This window comes from Chlamydotis macqueenii, chromosome 3, assembly GCF_036417535.1.
Source record: "Chlamydotis macqueenii isolate bChlMac1 chromosome 3, bChlMac1.mat, whole genome shotgun sequence".
NCBI classification, from domain to species: domain Eukaryota; kingdom Metazoa; phylum Chordata; class Aves; order Otidiformes; family Otididae; genus Chlamydotis; species Chlamydotis macqueenii.
Window position 1 is genome coordinate 4,035,501 of NC_141558.1, and position 18,808 is coordinate 4,054,308.

The 18,808-nt window shown below is 43.8% G+C and overlaps 1 protein-coding gene across 1 annotated transcript in view; it reads left to right on the forward strand.

Moving 5' to 3' along the window:
- PKHD1 (PKHD1 ciliary IPT domain containing fibrocystin/polyductin) overlaps positions 1-18,808 on the forward strand; it is a 269,755-nt gene that overhangs the window by 81,781 nt on the left and 169,166 nt on the right. The window contains exon 35 of the mRNA XM_086744158.1: positions 6,338-6,488. Within this exon, the coding sequence (XP_086600284.1) occupies positions 6,338-6,488 (151 nt within the window). The remainder of the gene's footprint in view (positions 1-6,337; positions 6,489-18,808) is intronic.

The window sequence follows — 18,808 nt, forward strand, 5'->3', positions numbered from 1 at the left end:
TTTTCATATGCTACTAAAATGTTATTTTATCTTTGCATAATTCATTCATGATTTTGGAGCTCTACTGGGGAGGGAGCTGATACACCCCAAAATTAACCTGTGTTGTACACGAGCTATGGGCTTTGGTACACAAGGTCTGGGCACCAAATGGGAAGATATTGCAGGACTCTGCTCATTGAATTTTCATGTCAGATCCCCTACCTGGTCCTCATCATATTTGGTGCCCCAGGAAGAACAACTGTCTCCTTAAGGATTCCCAGTGCCTGTGGTTTCCCACCCACCTGGGGTTTCTGCCCATATTTCACAGGCTTGTTTCCCTACTGAGTTAGCATCATCTGTTGTACTGGATTCAAAATGTGAGATGCTGCCAGGGTCGGTTTGCTATGGATGTCTGATGTGAGGGTACGTCCTGCAAAAGTCTGGGTGACCATTTTAGGAGTTCAGTTCATGCTCTACTTGTGTCCTTGGGGAAAACGCCAGAAGAGTCTCTTGCCTCAATCTAGCTACTGATTTTCATGAACCTTGCAGGAATAGAGCATCTTTGTGATCTCACTTCTCCTGTCAAACCTAGTTGAAGTTGGCCGCTTTCAGGTGTGAGCACTGACAGTGACAAAGATGAATGCAGAGAAGTTGTGGTCTCATAAGCTCCGTTTCCTCCAAACCGCCTTTCCAACTATCTGACATATGCTGAAACCAGAGTGTGAAGCTACTGCTTCGCTGCAGCCAGCCAGCTCCAGCTTCATCATTCAGGGATCATTTTATCCCAGCTTTTCTCTCCTTTGTTCTGACTTTCAAGGTCCCTGCCATTGGATGTGCCCAGCGCTGAAACTGGAAGAAGAACAGAAGGAAAATGCCCACTGCTAGCCGCTGCCGAGCTGCTTTCCCCAGCTCTGCGGGTTCCTCCTGGTTCATTCAGCAAACACGCATGGGATGGGCACTGAGCCATGACCATGGTGCTTGCAGCTGCTGCTGCTCCTCAGTCTTACTGAGAAGTGTTTAAATTAAATGCCATAGGTCAAATGCTGGGTGCCAAGCTGGGGAAAAAAAAGGAAAAGGAGAGAGTTTATCTTCTATGAAAAATCAGTGAGGGTGGATGTTCTTATCCTGCTCAGCTGCAGGCAGAGGGAAAGGAGTTGGCATCTCTGCATGATGAAGATGTTTAGGACATGGCCATACAAACCTTTGAGAGATAAGATGGCACTTTCACTGTTTTTTCTTCGAGGTCTCGAGTGAGTAGGTCCATCTCAATGGTCGTAAGAGCACGCTCAGCTTGCAGGGTAGTAAAGTCCCCCATGCCATGCTTAGCATGCAGAGAGAGTAGTATTTGGTGTCTGTAGGGTCAGTATGGGCTAAAACCTGCCTCATATTGATAACAGGGCAGCTAGAAAAAACAGGTATGATACCTGAGAAGGTTCCCAAAGATCACAGGGAGGGAAACTAGCGGGGCTAGATGAGAGTGTGGAGCACCTCTCCTGTGAGGCCAGGCTGAGAGAGCTGGGGCTGTTCAGCCAGGAGAAGAGGAGGCTCTAGGGAGACCTGAGAGCGGCCTCCCAGTGCCTAAAGGGGGCTGCAGGAAAGGTGGGGAGAGACTCTTCAGCAGGGCCTGGTATGACAGGATGAGGGGTCATGGTTTTAAAATAGAGGGAGGTAGATTTAGATTAGACATTAGGAATTTTTTTTTTTTTTACTCTGAGGGTAGTGGAACCCTGTCCCAGGTTGCCCAGGGAGGTGGTGGATGCCCCATCCCTGGAAACATTCCAGGCCAGGTTGGCCGGGGCTCTGAGCAACCTGATCTGGTTGGAGATGTCCCTGCTCCTAGCAGGGGGGTTGGACTGGATGATCTTTAAAGGTCCCTTCCCACCCAAACTATTCTATGGTTCTATGACTTCTAGAGTAGTGAGTCTGTTACCTGCACTGCTTGGTGAGGGATGTGCAATTAGTTTACGTGTGTGTTAGTCAGTGTTATTTTACCATGGGCTGCTTAGTAGGAACTGGACATATAGCACCATTCAGCAAAGGAACGTTAAATGTCCATTACACTTGGAGATTGCACTGTGCTTTTCTCCCAGAAAGCAGGGAGGGGGTGATATTATGGGATTCACAGGGTCCAGGCACATTGTACTTGTGATTCAGGGCAGCTGGCCATTTCACTAGCCTTGCACTAGACCACATTTTCTTCTTTCAAAGATCTTAAGGAGGTGCTTTATCATCGTATCGAAGAGTTTAGGGCTGCAAGAGAAGGTTCACCAAATAAAATCTTCTGCTATCTCATTTCCCTCCATCAGTACAATGTCTTTCCTCAGTTTTTAAAGAGCTACTTTCCCCCTAAACCCCTTGTATGTTCTTCTGTGCCGTGGTAACTTAAAGTACTTTCCTCGAGCAAAACTCCTTTTCTCTCTTCAGAAGGGAGCTTTAGATTTATTCTTTCCATGACAACACAAAGATGATACAAGTCATTATAAACAGTTCTTGGTCCTGTGTTATTAGCTGATGTTCATCTGTTTACTTTTATTAAAAAAAAAATGAAAAAATAATACAAATGAAAAATCATTTGAAATATGCACATGCGGTAGTGTATGTGGCAGCAGACTAAGCCAGGCATGTTCTTACTGGAAACCTTTAGGTCTGGACTGGGTGGAGCAATGGAGATTTTTATGACCTTGGCGAACTTGTTTTCTGCCTCTGTATAATAATTCTTGGGTAGTAAACTTTCTTTTCAGCAACAAAATCTGCATCTTTGTTTAGGTCGATGGTGGAGGGGCTGCCTCTTACTGTGGAGACATGTAGCCACAGTTGCTTCCCAGGATAGTGGGAGAACAGCAGAAAATGTGAATCTCTGGCAGTATTAAGGGAGATATCACATCTGGGACCATCCTACATTCCTGGGCAAAACTTGCTCATAGTCAGACTAAACTAGAGCCCACCCTTCCAACCCAAACCATTCTATTATTCTGTAAGGCAATATATATGTATATATAATAGAGCACTTAGTTTCAGCGTATGTGCATCTTTTCTGAGTTATGCTCTTCAGATGGTAGATAGTTCTTAGTTTCTCAGATGGTTTCAACCATTTCTTGTGCCTAATTACACTTGCATGTATGAGCTACTAGCTTTTATGCCAGAGGGTTCTGGTGGAACTGAATTGGCGTCCCTCAAGGGTCCGTGTTGGCGTCCCTCAAGGGTCTGTGTTGGGCCCGGCCCTGTTCAACATCTTTGTCAACGACATGGACAGGGGGATAGAGTGCACCCTCGGCAAGTTCGCCGACGACACCAAGCTGGGTGGTGCCGTCGACATACTAGAAGGGAGCGATGTCATCCAGAGGGACCTTGACAGGCTGGAGAGGTGGGCCTGTGTCAACCTCATGAAGTTCAACCAGGCCAAGTGCAAGGTCCTGCACCTGGGTCATGGCAATCCCAGGCACAAATACAGGCTGGGCAGGGAATGGATTGAGAGCAGCCCTGAGGAGAAGGACATGGGAGTGCTGGTGGATGAGAAGCTCAACATGAGCCGGCAATGTGCTCTTGCGGCCCAGAAGGCCAACCACATCCCGGGCTGCATCAAGAGGAGCGTGGCCAGCAGGTCGAGGGAGGTGATTCTTCCCCTCTACTCCGTCCTTGTGACACCCCACCTGGAGTACTGTGTCCGGTTCTGGAGCCCCCAACACAAGAAGGACATGGACCAGTTGGAGAAGGTCCAGAGGAGGGCCACGAAGATGATAAAAGGGCTGGAGCACCTCTCTTATGAGGCCAGGCTGAGAGAGCTGGGGCTGTTCAGCCTGGAGAAGAGAAAGCTCTGGGGAGACCTGATAGCGGTCTTCCAGTACCTCAAGGGGGCCTACAAGAAAGATGGGCAAAGGCTGTTTAGTAGGGCCTGTTGCAATAGGACAAGGAGTAATGGTTTTAAAATAGAGGGAGGTAGATTTAGATTAGATATTAGGAAAAAAATTTTTTGCAATGAGGGTTGTAGAACACTGGAACAGGTTGCCCAGAGAGGTGGTGGAAGCCCCATCCCTGGAAATGTTCAAGGCCAGGCTGGATGAGGCTCTGGGCAACCTGATCTAGTTGGGGATGTCCCTGCTTCTTGCAGAGTGGTTGGACTAGATGACCTTTGAAGGTCCCTTCCAACCCTAACCATTCTATGATTCTATGATTCTAATTGGTATGGTGTCTTCTAAAAGGTACAGCAGAAACCTAGCAAGAATCGCTGAAACACTGATGTATAGAAAGAACCTTAAATTAAGAGATAGTGTGTTTTCTAGGTAGAAAGTCAAATTCTGAAAAGGAGCTTATCTTTCTTAACTCTTGCAAGTCTTCTATCAACAGCTTACTAAGTTTTTGGTGCTAGGAACAACAAGCTGGTGCATTCTTTATGCCCTTGCTTTCCTATTAGAGTTAATTGGAGGCTTCTAAGCAACTTCAGAGGGTTAGAGTGATGTCAGAGTGACTTTAAGCCATTCAACAAACCTTCTCAACAAAATGTTCTGATGGATTGCACCATTTCACAACCGCATCATGCAGTGTTTCGCTGGTGCCATTGGTTGGGTTTGTGCCACACAGGAATTTATGGAATTTGAAATTTTGTGCTACAGCTCGCTTGATAAGCAGTGTATCTGCCATTCCATGAATTGTTTCCTCCTCTGTCCCCTGCTCTGAGATAAAACCAAGCTTAATTAACCTTTTTTTTTTTTTTTCCTCAGTGGATCTATTGTACACCCTTGTATATTGTGTATAATCTGTCTGAAAGAACTATCAGTGAAGAGTAATTCACAACCTCTCTGGAAAGACAGTGCATAAAGAAATCTAGCCTTTCAGTGGAATTTTGTCATAAATCTCTGAAATAGATAAACGTATGCTTGCAAGTAATGAAGATGAAACTTGTCCTATTACACTTAGCAACGATGGAGAAATTGCACTGTCTGTAACAGTTGTGTACAGATGTGAAGGCTTGTCCGTACTTCTGTAATGACAGAGTGGTGCCCTCCCTCTGATGCAGGGGACTTAGCTCCCCAGGTGTTTTCACTGAGTGTTTTAATTCAGTCCCAGGCTTCAGTCTAAATTGAACCAAGTAATTCCCTCCGTATGGAAATCATAGAGTGGGACAGAGGATGAAAAATACCAGAATCCGTACCCTACAGACAGGATGGGCATAAAGCAATTGTATCATTTAGCCTGGGAACCAACACCCATTCCCTGGTGTAAATAATTAGGATAAAGTCATCATATATTAGTTATCTGACTGCTTTAGGTCAGATGGGTAATGTGGGAAATACTGTATAAAACATCAGGCACAGAAAGCTAAAATTGACAGTAGCACAGTCAAAAGAATAACTGTCATAAGACCACCAGTATTGATTCAACTGATCCGCAGCGTCGGAGCAAAAGCTTTAATGTACATGATGCACTCTGATTGAAAATGGAGTAACTACATTTCGCTTTCGTGTTGAGGTTATTCCTTCCACTGCTGTTTTGGATTAGCACAACTCAGTGAGGACCACAAATATTTCCATGTCTGGTTTCTCTCCCCACCTCAGATCAGTTGAAGCTGCTCTTGCTAGTTCGTGTGTGAGTCCGAACGAGCATGTTATGAACGGCTATGTCCACACTTGCGCACACGTGTCCATGCAAAAATATTCCTCAAGAAATCGATCAAACCTTCACTGCAAAGCGCGTGCTTTAAGTTCAGAGGCGAGGAGGAGCCATGACTCGAAAGACGCGGACATCATTTTGCCATTGCTTGTCACGAGTCTGTTCATTTGCTGTTTTCAAGTTAATCAGTCCTTTATTTGGCACTGATGTGCCAGCCATCAAAGGAGAGGCAACAATAATACTGGGTAAGCTGAGAAGGCTAAAGAGGTATTTGAAAGGAGGAATGTCTCTAGATGCGGAAGAGCAGCTGGACAGCCTTTGAAAAAGCCTGTAAAGCAAAATATTGCCCGTTTAGCAGGATGTTTTAACTCTAAAGTCTTAAGGCTATTTTTAAGACATTGCCAGCAATTAGCATGCAGTTCTACTTTTTGGGAGGCAGAGAGAGACACACACCAGGAAACCTGCAGACTTTCCACAGCCAGACCTGCAGCAAATCACTTGTAACCCAGATCAGAATGAGACAAAGGGCTATTCCCAAATCTGTGACAGGCATTTCTGAAGGCCAAGAACATCTCCAACCCCAATGCCCCTCCATCCCTTCGCTCTATGTGAGGTCCCACCGGGAAAGTAGCCAGTGTGGCGTTGGCATCCCCTCTACTGTGCTCTCAGCGAGTTGACTTTCTGAAGGGTAGGAAGGAGTGAGCTTTGAACTTTTATGTGTTTTTTGTTTGTGTTTTTTTTTTCTTTCCAGCTTGCCCTTCAGTTTTGTGGCCGGTGGGATGAGGACTCCAGCTGGCCTGCTGGCCACCAGCCGCGAGATGGCGATAACGTCACAATAGAAGAAGGCCGAACCCTGCTGCTGGGGACCACCACCACCAACCTCAACCTACTGCATCTCAAAGGTCGGCAGAAGGGAGGGTTCCGTGCTCTTGTTCCTCCAGGGCTGGAGGTTTTCATGGCCATGATCCTCCCTTCCTTTGCTCAGCTCCTGCATGGAAGGTGACACCTGGTTAGGCAGGATGAGTCTGCTCTCGGTAGAGACATCAGGACGGCGATGGGGGATGGGGAAAGCATTTAATTATTATGTATGCAGAAGGCATTGCTTATGCTGTTTGAGGCATAATGACAATATGAGTACGAAGGCTTTTTTTTCTTTTTTGTTTTTCTTTTTATTTTTCATTTTTTTCCCCCTCAGCTACGGAAAGCGCTGCTATCCTGAGTGGTGTTCAGTGATAATGGCAGCGCTGATAACAACAACCAACTCTGTTCTGTTTGACGTCTTTAAGGCAAGCATGTTGCAAAAGCCTTTATAAAATTAACGATACAGAATTACAGGTCACAGCTACCAAATGCAATAAATAACTCAGGTTCCTAGAGCATGGCTTGTGGAGAGGAAATAACCGAGAACACTTCCGGGGGGGAAACGCTGGGTTTGCAAGGTTCACGTACCCTGTGGTAAATTCAGGATAAGTGTCAGGAGGTATAGCTCTGTGGGTGTCAAAGTGAGAATTGAAATTAATTGTGATTCAGTGCCAGAAATGTTCATTCCTGGAAATCAGGACCTGGCTGTGAAAACTGTGGTGCACAGGCTTGGTACTAAGTGAAATGTACTTGTTCTGGTGAAATTGCTTGCTCAAAGATAAGCCTATGTGTAAGCCTCTGCTGAAATGGAGCTAAAAAAACAGTAAGAGGAGTTTTTCTATGTTTAATGACCCTAAAAATGATTTTGCATTAAAAAGATGCTAAAGGTACTAGTTTTTCATTGAGATAATGATGAGAAATTTGCATTTGACAATTATATTTTAATCTAACTTTGAACAATGATTTTATAGAGAAAAAACTTTACAAATTTATCCCTATTATTTCAAAAAAGATTGAATTTGTTCAGCCTAGGTTCAGAGATTTTCAAGAATTTCCACACCAGGCATCATTCCTGTTTTTTTTTTAAAAAGAAAATCAAGTAAGAATTTGAGATTAAAAAAATTTGAAACTTTTTAGTACAATTTTATTCCCTCTCTTCTCCAATGAAAATCCTAAATCTGGATGATGCAAGATTGTTCCTAACCCTGGTGTGATTATGACTTACAATAGAGGAGACAAGTCAGAGCCCCAGGTTTCTGAGACTTTTGGCTACAGTTCAGGTTGAGGATTTTGGGGCTCAGTCTCTGTGAAGAAGAATGGCACAATATCACAGCAGAAACCCTTTGAACTTTGGGCCTGCTCAAAGACACATTCTATCTATGAGTCAGCACTCACGAAGCAAATGGAGGACTGATTGAATTTAATGAAGTTTGGAGCGGTATCTTTATGGCTTTTGTTCATCTGACATTCAAACAATTTCTCCCCTTTGTCATGTTTTCCAAGAAGCTTGTTTTATAACGAAGATTCAGTTAGGAAAGCAGCATTAAAATATTCTAGATGCCATTATTTTCTGCACTGCTACATGCCAAACATAGCGACCAAACATTTTAGAAGCAGAAACCTACACGGTAATTGTTTATCTGAGCTTCACCTTTGCAGAAGTTTCTTTGTTGCCTCCACCCTCACTTACACTGGTGCTACTAGTTGTTCAGCCTTGGTGAGATGTGAAGTCAAGACATGCTGAGATCTACTCTGATCTGAGACTGGGTTGGATTCCTCTTTCTTAAATTGGATTACCTTTCTTTAAGTTGTTCAGCTCAAGGGAGTTGTTTAGGCTCCTACAGAGACAAATACGCGCCACCGAATGCTTGTTCATCTTAAATGTTATAGGTACCCATCTTAAGAACAATCACAGTTGGGAGATCCCCTTAGAGCAGCAACTACCAAGTCTATGAGCATGTCAAATCATTGACAACTTTCCCCAGCTGCAAGATGGGCATGAAAATAAGCCCCTAACCTGCAGGTGGGTGTAGATACCTTCTTTGATTGCAGCATCCCATTCCTATTCTAGCTGGAGAGCTTTCCTTAGTCAGAGCTGGAGAATGGGATTAAATTTTAGTTCTGCTCCCTTTGGCTTTCATGACTCAGCATCAGTCTGAGTCGCTCACAAGGTGGGAACATATCAGACTTTGCTGATAAAAAAAGCTGTAATAGAACTGAGTCCATTCCTCTGTGAAGACACCGTACTGCCCATTTTCTGGTCCCGTATCCAGCAAACCCAACACGTGTTTACAGGCCCATTTCTTGAAATACCCCTTTTCTACACCACCATAAGGATTTTGAATACTGTGCCTCTGTTGTCTCCTTTTGATGATTTCAACATTGCAGAAATTGTTTAAAGAGTATTGCAGCAGGGATGTCAGCTTCATCTGCAGCCTTAAAGTGCCCCTGCTTTGACTGTGGTAACGTGTGGACAAATACACAGTGGGTCTGGTAGTGACCAGACTGTCTGGGCTGAAGATCTGGAGACAAAAGCAATAGAGAAATAGGATTAGGAAGCTGGGTCCTGCTCATTGCCACGAGAGCTCAGCAGCTTCTACTTCCCCCTCTAAAAGTGGAGCATGAACAAGTGGTTATCAGCAGTAGAATGTTTAATAACCAGACTGTGAAACTGCTCAGACAACACCAGTTGAGGAAAAGATACAAGATAGAAAGATTGTACTCTGTAAGTTCAGTAAATTTCAGTTATTTTTTAATCCCAACATCACAAGTATGGAAATATTTATGATAACCCAGGACGGATGGAAGTTTCCTTTGCGCAGTGCTTCCTTTGTGTCTGATGGGTTGATAGCTCAGACATGTGCTATTGCCTTTGTCTGAACGTATAGTGCTCTAGGAAGGTCTGGAGATGAAAAACGCTACCTGGTCTTCCAGGAGTATCTTGGGGATGAATTTTGGTGTTATGCTACCAGAGTAGAGTTGAAGATCCCCAATTGCCTTTGCAATGACAACGTTGAGTTGGCCATCCTTGCATGAGTAAGGGAGATGATTGTTTTGGACCCTGTTCTAGAAAAGCCCTGATAATTACTTGTCTCAGCTCTTCCTGGCCACTATCATTTGTAGGCATTGCTGCATCTTAGCAGTCCTGTTGAAAACAGTATGCCAGTTCCCTCTTCTATGGTCAGGCTCCAGGCTAAGATTTTGGGAAAGGTCTGACCCACTTAATCTGTGGTTTCTGCCTTTAAAAACTGTGCAACCAGTTTCCAAAATACCACGGGTAATGTGGGGTTTTCTTTCCCAAACTATGAGATCCCAAAAAAAAACCAAAAAAAAAAAAAGAGAGAGAGAGAACTGGCAAGCCTTAAACATGCTTATGGCATTATTGTCTGATTTTGAGCACACGTCGCAAGAGCAATGCTTAGCCATCAATGTTTTGGATCTCTTGTAACCCACGCTTAGATTAGGCTGTGGCTAGAATGGGTCCTGCGAGTAGATCTAGGGGGCAGAGGAATCCAAATATTGATTTTGCTTGATTTTTTAGTAGGCTTTGATGCTGTTACCAAAGAGCATCAAATAATGGGTGATACACCTGCATAAGTAGCTGTCAAATAACTAGTGCTTCAGTCACTGTTGATAAAGACTGAGTTTGGATTAACTCAAGGAAAAAACTTTGCCCTCTGTTTTCCTGTCTATGGCATCAACCAGTCCTGAAAACCAGCGTAAATCCTTTGTCAGTAGGCACAGTTGGAAACTGCCTGTGCTGCAGTGTTTTCTATGCCATTTTGCTCAACCCATTTGGGATGTGCATTGTGATACTTTTTGCAGGCAGTTTCTAGTTCATATTTTCTTTTTTTAATCAGGCAGAGACATTACAATTAAAATACCGTAAAAGCGATTCTGGCAGTATTGCAATAAGCATGTTTTTTAATTAAAGAAAGAACATGGGATGTACAAATAGTACCAGCTAATGGGAAATTTCATCCAATGTATTTTTTAATTGAGATTTAAAAGGAAGAAAAGTCAGCCCTATTTCTCCCTGGTATTGTGTGATATTTTCCTACATTCTTATAGTGAGGTGTACCAAGTCTGCAATAATTACAGTCTCAGAGCCTTAAAGTCCCAGCTGTTTCCATTAAAACAAAACAAAACAAAACAAAACAAAATTAAAGGCATCAGTTCCTTACTTTGTTAGTGTTTTAAATTTTTTTTTTTTTTTCTGGAATTCTGTGTTAGTCAGTAGAGTGCAACTAGCAGAGATGGACGTTCCTGGAGGAAGGGTTCTAAGGTCCCAAATCTGTAGCAATTTGATGTTTTTTTTTCAGTTCTTTCCCCAGCTATAAACCCTGGCTCATGTCTGGGTACCTGCTGCAGGATTCTATTTCCCATCCTGTTTCAGATGGGCTTATAGCATGGACTTTTGACTCCCAGGGCTCTTGATTGCCAATGAAATAGATTTTCTGCAACTTTGGTAGCTCTTGAGACTCCTTTGGGGTGTCACAGGATGAGCAGATTGGTGGAAGCTGATCCTGGCCAAGGAGCCACACACGGCTCCTGCAGAGACCAGGCTGAAACCTGTGGCAGCATCGTCCTCTTCCTCCCGTTGCTGGCACAGAAGGAGGGGATGGACCTCTTCCAGGGAAGCAGATACTGCCTCTGACTATGGGATGTAACTCTTCCGAGTTTGCCTCCACCTATCCTGGACACTAATCAGGCCCTCAGTACAGTAGCAGCTTCGTACCATCAGTAGATCCATCCTCACACACTTTTATATGGTACAGAAATACAGTTGTTGTGATCTGTGAGGGCTGAGAACTGAGGTCCGGGACTTCTTAACCTTTGTAAATGCAAATAAATACCTTCAAAGGCATGAATCCGTATCACGAGCGCAAAACTACGGAGGAAGCATACTGTATAACAGGATTGCACTTAGGTTTCTTAAGTTTTGAAATATCCCCTCTTACTCTGATGGCTTAGCAGACCATGCATTGTGGTAGTTTTTGCTGTATGAACAGGCTGTTGCTAAAACCAAGGTCCAACCCACTGTAATACACACTAGGAGATAAACTCGATTTGTGATACCTTTAAATCCAAATGGCAGAAATCAGCCTGAAATGAGAAAACTGTTGGTGAAGGGGTATAGCAAATAGGGACACTAATGGTCTAATGGTCACCCAGGCAGGCTCTAGGTGAGGGGAAATATAATCTTGCTCCTTAAAACAGCGCTTCTGTGCTTTAGAATCATAGAATCACAGAATGGCTTGGGTTGGAAGGGACCTGCAAAGGCCATCCAGTCCAACCCCCCTGCCAGGAGCAGGGACGTCTCCAGCCAGATCAGGTTGCTCAGAGACCCGGCCAACCTGGCCTGGAATGTTTCCAGGGATGGGCCATCCACCACCTCTCTGGGCAACCTGGGACAGTGTTCTCCACCCTCAGTGTAGAAAATTTCTTCCTTATATCCAGTCTGAATCTACCTCCTGCTATTTTAAAAACATTACCCCTTGTCCTATCAATTACCCCTTGTCTTATTGTACACTTTTCCCAGTGCACTTTTCCCTTCCTGAGGATGAAGCGCTTCATACACATCCATCACCTGTAGACTTGAAATAACGGCCTAAGGACATGGGGTTTTTTTTCATTATATGTCACTATGTAATGCTTACCCTGATGCCTTCACGAGGCTCATCTGGAAGCTTCCTTCTTTAGATTCTGGGTGATGGGCTGTGATATGTGCTGGAAGCCATCTCGGGAAGTCCATAACTCTGCCCCGCCAGGTTAGCTCTCCTCTTGCAAATGCGTCAAAGGTGTTGCTAAGTATCTCAGAGGCTACCTAAGAGCTGAAGAAGCGTAAGAATTTCTTTGAAGGTAATATACCTATGGCAGTGTCTTCTGGGCAACTGATCTGAACTGTCTTTGCCTGGCTCCTGTGGTCTAAGGGAAGAGCCCAACTGGCTCACAAGGGAGCACATTCCATCTGAACAGATGGCTGTGAGCACAGCAAGCCACAAAACACAGGCTTGTCAAGCTTGGGAGACAGTTTCTCTCTGAGAGTACTCCAGCAGCTGCTGGTTTCTCACCCAGGGAGAGATTAAGGCCTCCGTCCAATTAAACGCTGGAATATAAGCTTAACTTTTTAGCATGTTGGTGATGTCCTGGTGGAAATACGCATGCATTTGAATTCACAGCTAATTTGGGATCTGTAGCTCTATATCATGGATGTGGAGGAACATATGCAGGGAGGTGGAGAATGAGTTTTGGATTCTTGGTCCGGGCAGCCTTTGGGATGGAGCCACCATAACATGCTACTTTTCTCCTTTGTGTCTTGCTCAGCAGCCGTCCAGCCTGCAATCAACTTTTATGGCTCATCTGAAAGTCATGCGGGCATGTCAACAGGGTGCAGGAGACAGGTCCATGAAATAATCGATTGTTCTTACTTAAAGCTCATAAATTCTCTATTCCTCTTCCTGTACACAGGAGGACCTTTGTTGGTTGGCGGTTTTTTTTTTTTTTCTGCTTGGAGGCCCCATCATGCACACCCTTTGAGCCAGAGAATGAGCAATAAGTGGGCTGCCAGCACACTGCAGCCTTGTTGTGCAGGATCAGTTGTTTCAGTAAAGATATTCCAGCTTCGGCAGTTGTCTCCTGCTGCTTGCCACTCAGGGATCCTTGCCAGGAATACAACTTCTCGGCTTAAGCCTGTCTCATGGGGGATGCTGTGGCTTTGTCATGTGAAACACCAAGGGAGAGGAAGTGGTAAAAGCAAGCTGAAGGCTGTGGGAATGTTAGTTATACGTGGCCATGGTGTGCCCACAGCACAACCAGAGCAGATCTTCCCTACACTGTGATGGGAAAAAGTAGTCCAGTTGAAGAGATGACCTTTCAATCAGCAAATCCTTTTCCATGGAGAGGAGATTTTCTGTTAGTTGAAGGGACACGACATAGTAGTGATATATAAGACAATTCTGTTGGTGCTCTCCTAACAACTTTTATTATTGATTACAAAAAATAATCTCTCATCACCTTTCTTGTCATTTTCTTGCTTTAACGCTTCATTCAGCTTTACTTAAAGAAGTAGAATTAAATTTGCCGAAGGTCACTTTTATCCTAGCTCCCTAATGAGCTGTTCATTCGAAAAAAAATTCTTCTGTTGACAGTAAATGCAAAGTGTGGCCTCAAAAGATCATAGAATCATAGAATGGTTAGGGTTGGAAGGGACCTTCAAAGGTCATCTAGTCCAACCCCCCTACAAGGCGCAGGGACATCCCCAACCAGATCAGGTTGCTCAGAGCCTCATCCAGCCTGGCCTTGAACGTTTCCAGGGGTGGGGCTTCCACCACCTCTCTGGGCAACCTGTTCCAGTGTTCTATAACTCGCATTGTAAAAAATTTTTCCTAATATCTAATCTAAATCTACCTCCCTCTATTTTAAAACCATTACCCCTTGTCCTATTGCAACAGGCCCTACTGAACAGCCTCTCCGCATCTTTCTTGTAGGCCCCCTTGAGGTACTGGAAGACCGCTATCAGGTCTCCCCGGAGCCTCCTCTTCTGCAGGCTGAACAGCCCCAACTCTCTCAGCCTGTGCTCATAAGAGAGGTGCTCCAGCCCTTTTATCATCTTTGTGGCCCTCCTCTGGACCTTCTCCAACTGGTCCATGTCCTTCTTGTGTTGGGGGCTCCAGAACTGGACACAGTACTCCAGGTGGGGTGTCACCAGGGCAGAGTAGAGGGGGAGAATCACCTCCCTCGACCTGCTGGCCACGCTCCTCTTGATGCAGCCTAGGATGTGGTTGGCCTTCTGGGCCGCAAGAGCACAGTGCCTGCTCATGTTGAGCTTCTCGTCCACCAGCACTCCCATGTCCTTCTCCTCAGGGCTGCTCTCAATCCATTCCCCGCCCAGCCTGGGATTGCCACGACCCATGTGTAGGACCTTGCACCTGGCCTGGTTGAACTTCATGAGGTTGGCACAGGCCCACCTCTCCAGCCTGTCAAGGTCCCTCTGCATGGCATCCCTCCCTTCCAGCGTGTCGACGGCACCACACAACTTGGTGTCATGGGCGAACTTGCTGAGGGTGCACTCTATCCCCCTGTCCATGTTGCTGACAAAGATGTTGAACAGGGCCGGGCCCAACACGGACCCCTGAGGGACGCCACTCATGACCGGTCCCCACATGGACATTGAGCTGTTTACCACCACTCTCTGAGTGCGGCCATCCAGCCAACTCCTTATCCACCGAGTGGTCCGTCCATCAAACCCATGTCTCTCTAGTTTAGAGAGAAGGATGTCATGCGGGACAGTGTCAAAAGCTTTGCACAAGTCCAGGTAGATGATGTCAGTTGCTCGTCCCTTGTCCACCGATGCCGTCACCCCGTCATAGAAGGCCACCAAATTGGTCAAGCACGATCTGCCCTTGGTGAAGCCATGTTGGCTGTCACCAACCACCTCCTTGCTCTCCATGTGCCTTAGCATGGCTTCCAGGAGAATCTGCTCCATGACCTTGCCAGGCACAGAGGTGAGGCTGACCGGCCTGTAGCTACCCGGGTCTTCCTTATTCCCCTTTTTAAAAACTGGGGTTATGTTCCCTCTCTAAGATGTTAACATCTATTAACATCTCTAAGATGTTAATAAAAAAGCCCTCCATGTAAAAGGTGCACTTTGGAATGGAGACTTTGCTTCCCTCTGAGTTCAGGAAATCTCTAGAGTGCTCTAAATCACAATGTGAATGGGAAATATCAACTTTTTTATGCATTATGAGAATACCTGTGTTAGAAGGATTTTTTTAAATGAAGTTTTTGAGAAGGGATATAAGCTGCTATGTCTGTAAGTGTGAATCTTCACGACAGAGGCAAGGAGAAGCTTCCTACAGCAATCCTCACAGTCCTCTACTCCATCTTTATTTGTTTTTTTTTTCAAAATTACATGATCCAGCCTCTTTCCATGGTAAATGTTCTGGATACTTGGCCTTTGACATTGGCGGAGCCAGTCCAGGATATCTGACAAAGTGAAGTGCTAGTACATCACCTTTCCAATTCCTTTCCTTTTTGAGTGTGGCCTCTGCCATTTCACAACCACTTCAGAAGATAAGTATCTTTTCACAAAATCAGTTCTGCCAACGACATGAAGGTGCTGTACTTATTCATGTGGCAGATTACAGCCTCTACCTTATTATCAGGTTTGTTTTCCTTAATATTCCGGTTTTTTTTTTCATAATTTGGTCTGGCTGTTTCTCCCCTCCTGTCTAGTTTTTCTCTCTTTCTTTTTTTTTTTTCTTCTTTTTTTTTTTTTCTTTTTTTTTTTTCAGTAAAGACACATAAAGAAAGATTTCTTTTCCGGGCAGCGAGGTGGAGGCTAATTGCTGGGTTAATTGAGAAGAATGGCGCTTCTGATGTTCTCACAAAGTATCAAATAGCCTCAACATATTTCTCCCCCCTGTCCCTCACTCCACCTAAAGAGACCCATTGAATTTGCACATTACTGTACAGAAGTGATTATGGGTTTAATTGTATTTATTTTGCTTGGTGGGGAGGCCATCATAACAGTAGTTGATTGATTTTTATAAAATCACCCTCAAGGTCATACGTAGGACTTAGCTTTCCTGTGCAGCCATAACAAACAATTTGAGGGTCACAGCCAAAGGCTCAGTTCAGCAATATTCTTGCTTTCTACTTTCAGAGAAGAGGTCAAGTGCAATAAAAGAAGGAAGCATAACTTTTATTTTCTTTTTTAAAAAAAAAGGAAGACAGTCTTGTAAAGCAGCAGCTGTATATTTATTCTGACCCAATGAAAAAAAAAACGGAAATACAGAAAGCTGAGAGTTAGAGAAACAATATGCAATTTTTTGATGTAAATATTTGTAATTTTGACTAAAGTTTGTTTTACACTCGGTAAATGGCTAAATGAATGCTAATGCTAATGCTTTCTTTCCTTTTCTGTGGTGCTGCTCTTTTTTTGCCTTCAGTAGTTGAACTTTTCTTTTCACACTTTGTTTTTTCTTTTTTTTTCCTGAAGACTGAATGCCTTTTGATTTTGCTCCAGGAGGAGTTCAGAAGCTTTGCAAATAGCCAGGGCACAACCGCCTTATGGTGTGACTGTGAGCTTAGCTGATCTTTCTGTTTCCTATGGTTACATGTTGGGTCTGACTGCTACTTCTAAGGGAAAGCCGAAGCGTCATATACAACAAACTCCTTATGGTGGTCTTGATCTTCCAAATCTTTGCACCGTTGCCAAGTGTGCTTGGGTTGCCGTTGCAGCTAGGGACAAAGAAACCCAATAATCAGGCAAGAATGCATTAACTCTTGCTGATCAAGCTGCTTCTGTTTTTGCTGGAAGAGGGACTCCATGTGAAGTACAAGCTGTCATCTTCTCTTGCTAGTTTTCCAGAAAGGCAGGTGACTGCAGTACTGATAGCAAAGTATGGCTCTCTTATGTGCTCTGTTGTGTCTCTGAGGGTTGGGCAGAAGGAGATAAATCGCAGACTATTATGGGAAACAGGCGTCTTCCCATGGCTGCCTCATACGTTGGAATGGCCACAAATAATAGAAAAGGACTCAAGAGTCTTACGTTCTCCTATCCCTGTCATCCCACAGAAAGGGGATAGAAGGCTTTGTGTAAGGAATTTAATATTCTAATCAGTCTTGTAGACAGATTGAAAATTTTGGATGGAGAAAATGTAGCTGAAACTTGGGAAAACTTTTGAGAACTTTTTTTTGAGGCAAAACTATAATTTTGCCATCAAACATTGGGACAACTTTGGCTACCAGCGTTACTAGTTCAGTGGTACAGCATGGCAGCAACTAGAATATTCACTAAAAATTATATGAAGAGAAGTGGAAACAGAAATCACTATAGATGAATGGAGCATAGGAAGTCAATAAAGACCTTGGGGAAAATGTATTTTCTTTATGTTAGGAATAAAATAAATCACAGTGATTTATAGTTCCATTTCTAGGTTGTGGTGATGAAATTATTAACACTGCTAATATAAAGTAAATCTATTTAATAAATATTTCTGTTCTCAGTATGGGAAGGAACAGGGTGGTAAATTATATCACAAGAGGAAGATGGACCAGCAGTCCATATATTACTGAAGAATGTTAATATAATGAAGATGTTAAATAACATCTTTCAGGAATACATTCTTAAATGAACAGGTCCACTTTCATTCAAGAGCTTTAAAACTGTTGATGGAGGCATTCTGTGGCCCACAAATATTAATTTCAGAATACATGGTAAATTACAGAGGACTGTAGAAGTTCTGATCTCGTGTCAGGATCTAGACAGGTAAAGGGAAAAATATTGACTGCTTAGTCTGATATCAACCTCAGGTCAAAAGAGAAAACTGTATGAAGTTAAATGTTACGGTTGATTGACTCCAGAAATTACTAACCACAGGAGTTCTGGAATGACAGGATAGACATTTTTATGGAGAAAAGACAGCAAACTTTAGTTCATTTTCAAAGAAAATAACAAGTTTGATTGATAAGGTTAATCTGTAAGACATGTGATAGTGTGATGACTAGCTGAAGATCACCTGCCAAGATCTCATGGCAGCTAGCAGACATGAAATGTACTAACTTAAAAAGTATATTGTTAGTGGGAAACTGTTTTCATGCCTGCTTGGACACCACTGCACGTCATCGATGATCTGAAAGTAAATGGAGAACTGTCACTGATCACATTTTGTGAGTGCCCTTCAAACCAAATGTAGATTTACACAGCTAAGAAGAGAGCTGGGCAGAGATCAATTAGGAATGGAACTTGTGGTTGCTGATAAGGAACTTTATCAGATAAAGCCACGATCATGAAAAGGATCAGATCCAAGGATGGCACATGATCTCCCAATGTAATGAAGAGGAAAAATGAGGTAGTATATTTTTCCACTGTGAAAAGCAAGAGGCAGAGTATGAAGGTAAGCTAGTTTTGCCTCTATAGGCAGTATCGAGAATAACAAAAGAGCAGAGGAATTAAGAGGTCTGGCTTTTCAATTTCAGGAGCACTGGGTTGTGGGAGAGGATGCACTGCTCCATGAATTAGAGATGATTTCTTGCAGGGAGAGTCTTAAAAACCTTATCAACTGGTCTGAATGAAGGCTGAGATTTGGTTTTACCTGTAAGTACTTTCATAGAAAATGCTGTTTTCTACACCTCTCTGCAGTGCAGTGCGGGAAGGTACAAAGAGAACTACTGTCTGAAAGGTGATCCTCGACAAGTTAGGACTGGACATAAAGCAGGAATTGTGAACAGTAAGAGAAATCAGCTGTTGGAAAAGATGCTCATAGAAAGTGGTGGAGTGATGTCCCAAAGTCACTTAATTGATCATCTGCCTTTCTGGAGGGTACACAGCAAACACAAATAGCTTGACTCCCTC